Source organism: Triturus cristatus, chromosome 2_1, assembly GCF_964204655.1.
Source record: "Triturus cristatus chromosome 2_1, aTriCri1.1, whole genome shotgun sequence".
NCBI lineage: Eukaryota > Metazoa > Chordata > Amphibia > Caudata > Salamandridae > Triturus > Triturus cristatus.
In genome coordinates, this window is record NC_140581.1 from 699,054,030 (window position 1) to 699,068,054 (window position 14,025).

At 41.9% G+C, this 14,025-nt stretch overlaps 1 protein-coding gene across 1 annotated transcript in view; it reads left to right on the forward strand.

Annotated features, from left to right (window-relative positions):
• The window catches only part of COMMD10 (COMM domain containing 10), an 836,536-nt gene that overhangs the window by 129,257 nt on the left and 693,254 nt on the right, over positions 1 to 14,025 (forward strand). The window contains exon 4 of the mRNA XM_085632645.1: positions 5,121 to 5,276. Within this exon, the coding sequence (XP_085488771.1) occupies positions 5,121 to 5,276 (156 nt within the window). The remainder of the gene's footprint in view (positions 1 to 5,120; positions 5,277 to 14,025) is intronic.

A 14,025-nucleotide genomic window follows, 5' to 3' on the forward strand; every position in this document is an offset into this window, starting at 1 on the left:
TGAGTCGTGTTGCCATGCAGTGGAAGACCCTATACACCTTTCTGTTGCTTATTACTGTATATGGGTGTTAAACGTGTACTATTGAGGTGCAACCAATGCCCAGACAGTGTTAACAAGTGTAAAAATGGGAAAATAATGAAGCAATACTATTACAATACGTGCCACATTATGCCATATAATTTGCCTTTTCTTGCAGCATGTTTCTCAACCCTCCTGCATAATATGGGTCTCCTCTGTCGCATAATTCCAATGACCCTGAGGATTGGTTAGGGTACAGCAATGCAAGCATTCCTCACAAACGTAATGCACTGGGAGTATCTGTCCAGCGCCCCTTTATACACAGAATAGGCAGCGCGAGCAGTAGACATCTGGTCACTCCAGACAGGTTGACCCTGCAACGCAAAGAGGGCTGATTTGCCTGTCTTATGACATCACTGGTTGCACCTTCATTCAAGGATCTATCTCGTTGACCAGTATTTTGCCTATGACTGCTGAATTGTTTAGGCCCATGGGTGCAAAAATGGATGCAGGCAGATTTTGCACCCATTTTCCACTTCACCCAAATAGAAGCGAAGCATAATTTGCACTCACTCCAGTGTCCAGTGTTTGCCTAGGCGCTTACCCCCAGCTTGCAGCTAGTGGTATTTGCTCCATCAATCTGGTACAAAAACAAACCAGGTTCTTGTTGCTAATGTTATTCGCACTGGGTTGTGTTAACACCTTATTAGCCCATGCTTATAAATCAGCGTTAACAGTGTTTTGACCAGAGCTAAGTTACTGGCTGAGTCTGCTTAGTGGTCGTATGGAAACCGAGCAGACTGTTTGACAGTTTTGAAAAGGCAAACTGTGGGTTCCAAGCTTGTACTTTTATATTTGTTTCGTTGCAGGGAAATAAGTGTGAGTGTTTTGTGTGCTGTGTTGAGCAGAATGTATGATTGCAAACTGTGGGCTCCAAGCTTGTACTTTTATATTTGTTTGCTTGCAGGGAAATAAGTGTGAGTGTTTTTTTTCTTGGTCCTCATTTGCCCTGCTTCACCCTTTTCTTTCTATCGATACCAGCCTTGGGTTATCTGACCTCATTCCCCAAATCCTTCTGCTAACACATGAAGGACTATACACAGCTGAGGCAGAGAAAGGCTTAATCATTGGACCATTCCCTCTAAACATATAGCCCCCTAGACACAAAGGGAGTCCAAAATTTATATCTTCCTTTCCCCTGATCCGAAATGTCCAAATTAACAGTATAGCTCATAGATTTTAACCAATCATCCAAAGTTGGAGATGTCGGAGATTCCCACAGTTTACATATCTCCCTACGCGCTAAAAGCATAGCATAGAAAACTAATTTTGCATTGTCTTTGGTAATAAAACTTTGGCATTCCAATATTCCAAAAATAACCAGAACAGCGCTTACATTGATCTGCAGGTTTAAGGCGCTAGCCAGACAATTACTTACTGCCTCCCAGAAGAGCTGTAACTTCGGACAGTATAGAAACATATGTAAATCATCAGCGCTCTGACTGCTGCATTTTGGACATACCACCATTCTTCCTGACCCGAATTTAGAAAGCCTTCGTGGAGTCCAGTATGCCCTATGTACAGTAAAACAAAATGGTTCCTCCTTAGAGATGCGGGTTTAACTGTTTTATAAAGTGTAGTCATAGATACTTGCCAATGATCTTCTAGCTCGGTCTCTGGCAAGCATCTTCCCCACAGATCCGCCGGCAAGGTAAATACGCCGTCCTCCATCTCCAGGATCGTCCAATACCATAGAGCAATTTCTTTTTTAACAACTGTGGCGGAGAGAAGTTTTTCCTCTAACTCATTTGATTCTCCTAACTTTCCCCCCATAGTCTAGAACCAGCTTTGCACTTGAAGATATTTAAACCTTGAAAGCCTTGGGCCCACCACCTGCTCACATCAGTTCCACGGCACCAGCTGACCATCCAACAGCATATGCTTCCATTTTAGAATGCCCGCTTCTTTCAAAGGTAAAGCCAGTAAGTCTTTAGTCCACTCTGGAGAACCTGGGGCATCCCAAATAGGGGCCCAATGGCTAAAATATGGTATATTTAACACCTTCCTAATTTGAAACCATGTTTCCGCCATCTCCCTCAGAGTCTTCAACCTGATCTTCTTGAAGTATTTCGGGTCTGCAAAGTTAAACATAAAACCAACTCTTGCTCCCTTCTCCTTAATAAGCATTGCTCTAAACATCCTACCTATTTCTGAATCTAGGTGAGTATCCAATAACATTCTACCGTTTTTTAGAGAAAAGGCCCAAGAATAAAGTCTCAAATCTAAAATCTGGAAGAGCTAAACCTCCCTTCAACAGCTGCCTCCTTAATTTACGCCAGGAGATTCGCAACCCTTATGATGCCCAAATAAACGAACTTATATCCCCCTGCAACTTAACAAACCATTCTTTTCTAAATGATAAGGGAATAGAATCAAACAAAAAGGTTAATTTCGGAAGCAAGATCATTTTTACTAGATTCACTCTGCCAAACAGAGTTAGCGGAAGATGCATCCAACCCTGAATATTAGCACAGATCTCTTTTCTAACCCGGTCAAAGTTGGCTTTAGTAAGGTCGGCAATATTTTGGGTGATCCTTACCCCCAAATATCACATTTCTCTTTTAACAGCAATCCCCATCTCGCCCATATTCCAACTCATCACTTCTGTTTTATCTTTGTTAATATCATAACCTGACACTTTGCCAAACTCGGTTTTAATTCCATTACAGCCTTCATAGTTTTTGGAAGGTTCGTTGTAAAGATTAAAATGTCAGCATACAGCCCAACCTTCTTTGTCCAACCGTTAAACTCAAAAGGCACAATACTGTTACAACCCTTGATTTTTCTGGCCAGTGGCTCAATATAAAGATCAAACAATAGCGGTGAGAGAGGGCACCCTTGCCTGGTCCCTCTCATGATGTTTACTGGAGAGGTCAATATCCCATTAACTAACACTCTAGCTTCCGGAGCAGCATAGATACTACTTAAAGGTCTACGGAAGTTAGGACCTAGATTGAAATGTTTGACCACCTTTTGCAGAAAGGCCCAGTTGACTCGGTCAAACGCTTTAGCCGCGTCTAACGCTGTCACTGCCAAGGGGAGGCCATAAGCAGTTGCCATGTCTATAGAACCGATCAATGAGTATGTCAACTCGTTCAACGTCCTTCCTCTTATGAACCCCTTTTGATCTTCATTCACCATTCGAGACTTATAACCATTTAACCTTCCTGCCATAACCTTAGCAAACACCTTATAGTCTGCATTTAGCAGAGAAATGGGCCTATATTAATCTACCTTTTTGGGGGATTTCCCAGGTTTTGGAATTAAAGTTATAGTGTCTGTCTGGAATATCATATTAAAAAGTTGTCTAAAAATAGAAATTATGGTCCCAGCCAGAACTTTGTAACCCTCAAGAGGGAGGCCACCCGGCCCTGGAGCCTTCCCGCGCATCCCTCCTCTTATTACTTCTTCAAGTTCCTCTAAAGTGATCTCATCATCTAGGGCTTCCATTACCTCATCAGGAAGAAGCTCTAGATGTTTTAGCCAGTGCGACACAACCTCCTCATTTATAACCAAATGTTCTTCATATACTCTCCCAAAGTGGCTGAAAAAAGCCGAACTAATCCCTTGGCTGTCATTCAACACTGCCCCTGAATCCTCACAAATGATTTATTTTATGAGGTTTCTAACCCGATCACTCTTTGCCTTCCATGCTAGTAATTTACCACAGCCTTTGCCGTATTCAAAATGTGCAAACTGGCTGGCCTCCCACCTTAAGTGTGAGTGTTTTGTGTGCTGTGTTGAACAGAATGTATGATTGCAAACTGTGGGCTCCAAGCTTGCACTTTTTATATTTGTTTGCTTGCAGGGAAATAAGTGTGAGTGTTTTGTGTGCTGTGTTGAGCAGAATGTATGATTGTATGAAATAAAAAATGGCTCTGAATCTAAGTAAGGCATAAGAGAAAAGAAGCAACACCATCTTCACCTGCGGTAAAACAAAATAATATTTAAACAAAAGAGGTTTGGGCAGTGTTGCTGGGACAATTTTTATAGTGGGGCTGCTGCTATCAATGTTACATCATTGAACTCATAGGGATTGTGAAAAATCCAAACCTTGAACAAAGAACCTGTGTAGCGAATGAGCCTCGCCCATTCAGCAGGAGAGTGGTAAGGGTATATGTGTGTAGCTGGAGATGCATTTTGCAGCACACTTTTTCCAGTATATTACTAAAGCATGGTGTTGTTGTGCACTATTTAGAGACAACATATTTGCTATCGAAATGGTCACTAGACGTACAAAGCCAAAGCCATACCGTTTTATGTAGCGCACAGACGAAAACGTGTGGAATGTGGGTATTTGTCATTTGCGCATTAAAAATAAAAGTTCCTCTATTTGGTTTGATCCTCTTAAAATCTGTTTCCATCACACCTCAGAGTTACAAAAAAAGTGCTTCATCTGTGCTTTCTCAACTGCTGACTTTGAAATATTTGTACAGTTCATTTATAGGTATTTAAATTATACTGTGCCTTAGGAAAAAAAACTGTCAGATCGTCACACAATTCAATTCATAAAATCCTCTAACTTTGCAGTAGAGAAAAAAAAGTAAACACCAACGTCCATGATAAAAGAATAAACAGCAATTTGTCAATAGACGCTGCCTGACGTTTGTTTGACTGTGAACACACAGCAAATGTGGCAAGAATAAGAACAAAACCTAAAAGCATGTTTATTGCCCATTCAACTTCAGAACTCCAGTATGGATATTTTGGGGGTGCTGCAGCTTCCACACCCCAACTTCTACTGCCTATGGATTGTTAGTGTTCTGCGCAGAGCTGTTTGATGTGGGCTCGCACCTTGAGACGTTAGAACGGAGGTTCTTACAGCAAACCATGTTTTAGCTTTACACTTATTTCTGTTATATTGCCACTAGAGGGCAGTAGAAGTAAGCGTGTGACTGTGGAGTAGCCACTATGAAAAGTGTTGTATTGTAAATGCTATGTTATCTGTTTCGGCGTCAACTAAATAACTTGCTCATTTATTACACGAGGCACAGAGAGTCCAGAATATGTAACACTTGTGTTTTTTCCGCCCTCTCAAACAGGCAGTTTATCACAATGTGAAACCAACAGTGCTTAAACAGCAACTCGAGAACATTCACCTCGAGCAAGATAAGGCCGAGGCGTTTGCCAGCGCGTGGACCAGCTCAGGACAGGAAACCGTTGAAAAGTTTAGACACAGGAGCTTAGCTCCCAAAAAGGTAATCTATTAAAGCGTACTGGGTGTCATTTGTAACTGGTGTAAATTCTATAGTTTTCTCTTTATTGTCTAAGTCCTTTCCTAGTTTAAAGATTCCGTAAAAGATATGAAAGAGATTATGATACTGTCGCATGTAGATGAGGCTAAACACACATTTAACTGGAAAGCCCAGGCTACCGATGGTGCCACGGCGGTGATGAATTGGGAGGCAAAACCAGTCCCTGCAAAAAGTTCAAACCAGCCATGAGCCCCACACTAACAATTACCCTGCTGTGCCTGGTTTGTGTGTGGATAGGGGATGCCGCCCTCCCACCCCCCTGTTTTTTTCTCGAGATCAAAGCACCTTTTTAAAATATATTAACACTTGGGTCTGGATTGTAGCAGCCCATCAACCCCTTAACCTGCGGCCCAGGTGGGTAATGCCAGTTTACCCGAATGGCCAGTGCGGCTCTGTGCCTACCAATGCTGTAAACACGCCAGGTAACTCAATAGTCCTTCAGGGATGAGTATCTACAAAACACGGGAACTCCCCAAAGGAATTATTTTGCATGAGTGAAATTCATCTACCTATTTTATACCCCTGATACGAAGTATGTCTTTTAATTGACATCTCATATATTTCATACATTTTATGACCAAAATCTCTCTGTATACATTTTAATTGAATGTGGAGCGTGTAGTGTTGTGTGATCATGTGTAGTAGAACCCTTGCGCTCCTCGTGGACTCCTTTCAAAGTTACGTAGTCAGTTGGTAGGTATCTGGGGTGTCTGTGTGTGGTCAATAAAGTTTATGACGGAGGGATGGCAGGTACTCTCAACGTCAGTGAGCCCAATCACAAGTTGTGATGCTGCTATGTTTTTGAAACCTCCACCACCATTCAGCACTGTCAAAAAGCAGAATATTGGCGCCAGATGGACTGCATGGATCGAAATGTTCAATGACTTCATTGATGCTTTAGAATAAGCTGTGAGTCAGTAATTCTTGTGATCACCATCGGTTCACCCCCCTGGTCCTTGAGCCATTCCTGATGAACCATGTGCTGTGCACATCCCTGGTGGGACCGCTCCCCCTTTACATGCCTTCCGAACCCTCTTGGAGGAATCCCCAAAGCTACAGGTTTATCCTTTACCATAATTATTCGCCATTGGAAAACTGCTTAGTTACCTTCTGCTTCTGCCATCTGGCCAACTATCTCATTTCCTGTTCTCAGTTGGACTCACACTGCGACCTGCATGTTTCCAGATCCTCTGTGGACCCACTCACTCTATTCTACCGTCTCCTCCATTATGTTTTGGGTTCTTGTTGTATGGTTCGATTTGGCATCCTTCTCAGGCCATATTTCCCTGTCCTGATGATGATCCCATTATTATGTTAGGGACCTAAACGCCGTTGACTTTAGCACCATGACACTGAATTGTTCAAATAACTACTGAACACTTGTGCAATGGTGCTCTCCCTATGCTTGTGGCCTAACTGTTGATTGTATTGTGGCCACACATGACTATGCTTGAGTTCTTCAAATCTATCTTCTTGAATACTTGAAAAAGTATATAAATTCCTATTACGAATTCTAGTACACGAATATAGCATGCTACAACGCATGCTTTTGCATTGAGTTCCGTAACAATGCGGTCTTTACAACGACCCGTTGTTGCAACGCGATGCCATTACATCGTAAGTCATTAGATCGACTTGCACTAGATGGTGCTCCAACATTAGGAATAGTATAATTTACTATTCCAACACCACCCTGCGCAACAGTAGGGAAGGTGTGGAGTGCCATCTAGTGCAAGTCGATCTATTGACTTGCAATGTAATGGCATCGCGTTGTAACTACGGATCATTGTAACGACCGCGTTGTTACGGAACGCGATGTGACAACCGCGTTGTTCAGGTTGTTTCCCCTAGTACACAGCCCTTTTGTATCACTGTGTTGATCATTGCCGTTTATCTATGTTGTACGGGACCATTGTTCCTGTATAATTGCTAGAAGAAGCAGATAACAAAACATCATCAAATACTTAAATAACCTTACAGGTGATGGAGTGAGAGAAGTGATAAAGAAAATACCATAAGCTGATGGAGTATTTACCGTCAAATCAAAGAAACATCAGAAACCAAGTTTAATCCAAAGCTGAATGTCGACCAAGAAAAGTAAATTTTCAACTAGGCAAGAAAGCAAGCTGATAAAAAAGATGGATGAGTTTTTCAAAAGACTTGATGCTCCCATCAAGCACTGCAAGTTGAGTGAATTCAATGACACAGAAGCCATGCGTCTCACAGTCATCGATGGTTGCCCATCTGAATTCATTCAGATGACGCATGCTGAGAGAGAGACGGTCTAGAAAAGGTACTCATGACTGCGAGAGCTTAGAAACGTGCAGATCATCAGGCTGCTAATATGGAAGCTGGAACAGTCCAGAATGGATCAGCGTTGATCATGAAAAGTTAGCAGAAACACAAAGTGGAGGCACATAAGACGTTGTCTGCAAAGAAAAAGAAATTGTGTTTCCAATGTGGATTTTCATTTCCACATGAAGGTAAATGTCCTGCCATTAGACAGACATGCAAAGGCTGTGGAAAAGAAAACCATTTCATAACAGTCTGCAAGGTGATAGAGAAACTAAGTGCGTCACGATGAGAAGAGAAAATTAATCCAGAAAGTTCCAGCACTAGTCTAGCCATGCCCACAAGGCCAAATGACAACATCAATTGAGGCAAGTAGAAACGAAACAAAGTCGATTGTCATCAAATTTATCTTCCACAGGCTCTTTAACATCACTATTGAGTGACAGGGAAGAAGATTGATGTGCAATGGTGATGTCAACTCCAGAACGACATACACATGTAGGATTGGCTGGTTGCAAAGAAGAACACAAGTCACAGAGAGATTGCTTCGTGCAGCAACCAATCTTATTTGGTCGTTGCCCCCAGACCACGCTAAGTGAAATGTTGCCCTACAACTTTTATTATAGACAGTGGTGCATCGATCAAAATCATGCCGGCAGAAAAATACAACAAACTGTCTTCATTCCATGTCTACGCCATTGAAAACAAAGGTGTACGCATGGGTTGTTTCTATGTCATTGCAAAGTGAAGGGTCAATCGTAGCGACTGTGAGGCATACAAAAACGAAAGTACAAGCACTAATTCATGTCCTCCAAGGTACTTCGTCGAGTGCATGTATACTCAGTATCACCACTGCTGTTGACATGGGACTGATATCCATCTACTACAACCTCAATGCACATTCTGAAATAATAAGTCAATTCCCGTAGTTATTTCACGGACTATGGAAACTCAAGACAATGAAGGTGCAACTTCACATTAATGAGGGCATTCGACCTGTTGCTCAGCGACACTGTCTGATTGCTTTTCATTTACAGGAGGCCATTGAGAAAGAACTAAAAACATTATTAAAGCATGACATCATTGAGCGCCTTACTGGAACAACACCATTGGTTTCACCCATTGTGGTGTTACCAAACAAGGACAGTGGAGGTGCAGTGGATATTTGTGTTGATATGCGCCAAGGCCAACAAAGCAATTGAGAGAGAAAGATATCCAGCTTCACACATAGGGGACTTGATTACACAGCCAATGGTGCCAAAGTCTTCCCCTGTCTTGATATGAACAAAGGATACCATCAACTAGACTTAAAGAGGACTGTAGGTACAATACTACATTTTTGACTCATGTTGGTTTGTGCAGATTCAAAAGACTCGGCTTTGGTCTGTCGTCAACTGCCGCAATCTTTCAGGATGTCATTCGCCGAATAATTCAACTCGTCACACATGCTTTTAACTACAGTGATGATATATTAGTGTTTGGGGCCACAATAAAGGAGCATGACAAAGCTCTTGAACAAGTATGCTGTTTGCACGCTGATACAGGTCACACTTTAAATGCAGAAAAGTGTGAGTTTGCCAAAACCAAACTCATATTCTTAGGGCATATTTGTCCCCCACAACATTTACCTATGCTGTGATCCTTCTTAGGCATGGCCAGCTATTGCTTCAGATACATTTGTGACTTTGCCACGGTGAGTGCCCCATTAAGAGATTTGACGAATAAGAATATTCCTTTCCAGTGGTCATCTGAATGTGACTGAAGTTTCAAGAAAATCAAACACCCAATTTAAAATGCAATGGAAATGGCTTATTTTGATCCAAAGTTACATATTGAGCTCTTTATAGACGGAAGCCCGGTGGGGTTGGATGTGATCCTTGCTCATCCAAATGCTCAGAGACACACTGTGGCCTATGCTAGCAGATGTCTGTATCAGACTGAACCTGCTTATTCTCAGCTAGAAAGAGCCTGGCATGTATCGTGGTCTTGTGAACATTTTCATGTGTTTCTGTATGGAAGACATTTCACCCTTGTCACTGACCACCAGGCGTTGCTCACGATTTTTGGAAATCCGAAAGCCAAGATGCCCACTTGCATCAAGAGGCGGGGGTTGCTATTACAAGAGTATGATTACACTATTGTGCATAAACCAGGGACGGATCAAAATCCTGCAGATTACTTCTCACAAGTCCTTGTACAACGTCAAGGTGCAGCGTCTAAAGTGGCTGAAGAGTACATAAATGTCATAGTAAAGTCTAGCACCCCTACAGCTCTATGTATTGACCAGATCATTGCTGCTACCACAACAGACATCACACTCAAGGATATTATTGCAACGCAATCATAGAGAAAACATCTTTGACCACTCACTTATGATGTTCAATATAAAAAATTAAAAAATGTACAGAAAGAACTTTCCTTCACTCAAGAAGGTATTGTACTCAGAGGATCGAGAATTGTCATACCTGAGAGCTTGAGTCAACAAGTCATTGAACTAGCACACAAAGGACATCGTGACACAGTAGCCACCGAGAGAGCCCTCAGAGACCGAGTGTGGCTCCCTCGCCTTGATGAACAAGTTAATTAACTGTTTATCTCTCAAGACAACACGGCATCCACTAAATAGGTCTGACCGTCTTAAACAAACGTGGGAGAAAATTGCAGTTTTATTTCTTTGGACCCCTTAAAAATGGACAGCATCTCATGGTAGTCATTGATGAGTACTCACGTTTTCCCTTAATGGAAGATTTATCATCAAACACCCATGACAAATTTATCTAGAGGCTGGGTGATATTTTCACAGTGTGGGGTGTTCCCTCCATTCTTGAATTTGGCAACAGTCTACCTTCAACAGCAGGGTTGAATGTCAAGCATCAGAAAACCAAATTGCATTGATTTGTAGGCACCCAGAAGATAGTGGTTCAGCGCGCTGCACTAGAAGGAATTAATCTCAATGCAGTTTTCAAAGGATGAAGTGTAGTGCTGTGTGATTCCGTGGAGTAGGACTCTTGGGGTCCTTGGCGGACTCCTTACAAAGTTACGTAACCAGTCGGGAGGTATCTGGGTATGGTCAATAAAGTTTGACATAGTCCATTCAGCTAACGGTTGCATGCTGGATACTAAAGATGTGTGTTGCAGAGCTTCGTGTGTGTTGTGGTCATTTGCATGCTCCAGAGCTGAGGGGGGCGCGACAGAGCGGGTTCTGTGTGACCAATCCATTGAATTACAGGTTCAATCATGCAAAATAATTCCTGCAAGAGTTCCCTTCTTCATGTTTTATCTAAGGAATATAATGCAGCACCATCCATTGCAAGGACTTTACAGAGGGCCATGGAGCCGCTGTGGACCAGGGAACCCTACGCTTTATGGTACTCCCCAGCATCCTAAGGCGTTTATATTTCTTTGAGGCCACCACCATAAATAATAATGGGGAGAGGGCGTATGACCACATTTTGCCATTGGTAAGGTGTGTTTTGAGTTATTGTGATGAGTTGCCTCAGCCTTGGCCTGCTAGTTTCTACTTTGGGATTTTTTGATGTTTGGCAATTATATTTCTATATCATTTTAAAGCATGGTATTGGCCGTTAAATATTTCGATGAATCAAACAATCTTGGGGCAGTTCGTTTTAGCAGAACGTAATGAAATATCAAAAATTGTTGCAATTCCATCTTGAAATAGCAAAGGAATTGAAGTTTTCCCAGCCAATCCATTTTGTATGTTTTCATTTCATTGTGTGTATGTGAGAGCCAGTTTGCAATATTGGCAGCCGTACTGCTACGAAGATACGCACACTGTGGCATACAAGGTTGCCCATTGGCCCTAATGCAAACAAGGAAAATGGGGCACCCATTGCCCTTAGCTGGGTTGTGAAAGACCGGCTTAATTAGGGTGAATAGAGTCCTTATCACCTCAGGGCTTGTGCCTCTGCTGATGTGGAGTTAAAATTTCGGCTTCAATAGCACAGAAGTTCAGTGAAACATAATTTCAATGTAGTCAGACCAGCTTGGGAACAGTATTTAAAAAGACAACGTTATGCTTTTTGAGTAAGTCAAATACCTATATTGTCTTTGTTTATTGCGAGTGTTTCGATGATTTCCAAAAATGTATGTGTGGAAAGTAATTAAAATCTATAAGAGTAGACTGACTGTGCATACAGAAAGTCCACCACAGCCGTGGGGTTGTGCACGCTGTGCCTGAGGAAGAGGTGTTATGTGGTCACAGAATATATGACAATTTTGTGTCTATCTGCATCAGTGATGCTGAGAGCAGTACCAGAGCCGGTCAGCTCAAAAACAACAGAAACAGCTCTTGCGCGGATTCTAGACGTACGCCAACCATGCTTCCAAACCTAACCATTACTTAGAGGTTGGCGGATGGGTTACTCTATCACTGGGGATTCCGTCCACCTTATTACAAGTGCATCATAATTTATGAAATTTGTAATAAGGGTGACAAGATATCCGTCACATTTGTGATGGAGTAACTGTCCATGAAGTTTTAAATCCGGCCCCTAATTCCTTGCCCTAGTACCCTAATTTTAACTAAGTGTATTTTCTGTGATGCCATTGTTCACTTCTGTAGTTTTTTGATTAAATGTTTTTATTCAAATGTATTTCTGTGAACAAAAAGAATGAAATCACTAACCATGCAGCCCCCACTTAAAGCAAATCTCCCACGTTTTTCTCTCAATTTGTTGAGTGCTTCTATTTCTTACCTCCCATCCAGTTTCAATGATCCTCCCCAACCAAGCAGCTGTTGTCCTCCGGCCCCTTTGAAGATTACTGCTACAATCTTTGCTGCAACACATCCACTTATGTCAGTGAGGCATCAGCAGGTGATGTCAGAAAAGTAAATTATTGCTAGGAATAGTTAGGAAAAACTGCTGTTATCTAGAATAATTTTCATGGGGACTGCCGTTCACATACACGGGTCTTCAAGTATAATCAGCCTTTTGATGAGTCTTTTGACCACATCCAATCCGACTCCATACTCATTTAATTTCTACAGTTATGTCTCAACATTTCTGAACAGTGCATTACCACAGCCCCCACACCATGTGTCTTAAAGTTTGCCATTCTTGTCCTTTCATTCGTTCCATTCTATTACTTCACTTCCCTTTGCCTCAGTTGCAGTTCACAAATCACAGCATTCCAGTCACTGAGGCTCCATCTCTTCTTTGTTTCTCCTGTTCGTGACTCCACAGTTATCTGTTTCAGCAATCTCATTACTCCTTTCTGCATCCGTCACCATTCCTAACTCTACTGTTCTTGTTCTTTTATGCACCACCACTGTAGCAGTCTCCATAATTCCTCTCATTCTTGCTCGTCAGCCCTTCTCCATTCTCATGCCACAGCTGTTGAGTCATTATTCTAATTCTCTCCTAGTCCTGTCTCCAGATTCTTACTAATCTTAAATCTTGCCTGTAGTGCCATTCTGGCATTTTCCAGTGGTTTCCAGGCTAGGGACTGTCTTAAATGCTCGATGGGCTACCCACGACCATAAATGAAAGCTCTCTCATGACTCAGTTCTAGTCTCATGGGCAGATTTACATTTTTGCCAGGGCCTGATATTTGTTTCCAGTTTTTCCCTGTCCAGAACCCCACTTTGTCCTCTGTTCACACTCATCCTCAAGCCCGTGTACACAGTTCTCCTCTATTATATCTCCATGCTCCCTCAGGTTCATGATTCTCTTTAATGATGTCACTGCACTCTCTTTCAGCCATTATCCACCGAGCCCCTAAATTATTTAAAGTGGTTAGTGCCCAGTGCTTAATTCAGAGTTAGTATCAGTCATGTCTCTACAGTCTGTTATTCAATTCTCTACATTCTAACTATTTTTATTAGCATAGTGCACCTATTGCTCTCCCATAAATCTGGTCTATATTCTATCCATCTATGTCACAGTAATCCACCCACTGCTGTGTCCTTTCATAGTTCATCTGTCTCTATGATGCACCCACCCACTATTCACAATTACTCTCTCCCCAATTGCTGCATTCCTGCCTCAAATGTTTGCAGTTCTCTATTTGCTCTACAAGCATTCCTCCAATTCTAGACTCCATGTTCTTCTAATATTCAGTGTTTAGTGTTTACAGTCCCACAGTTCCTGTCTGCGGAGTCTACTACAGTGGTAGATAGACTTGATGTAGATACAGCAGGGTCTTTTAGATTAGTGAATGGGGAAGTGGTAGCAATTAGGGAAATGGTAATATAAGACCGTATTGCTTTAGATATATTTTGGCAGAAAGAAGGCGGTTTTTGTATGGTAATTAAGGCTAAGAGGTGTTGTACATATATCGCTGATAATTGTGAAGCTGTTGATTCTTTTATTACTGATATATCTAAATTAACACTTGATACAAGATTTTTGGAGCATTCAGGTCTATGGGAAGCTGTAGG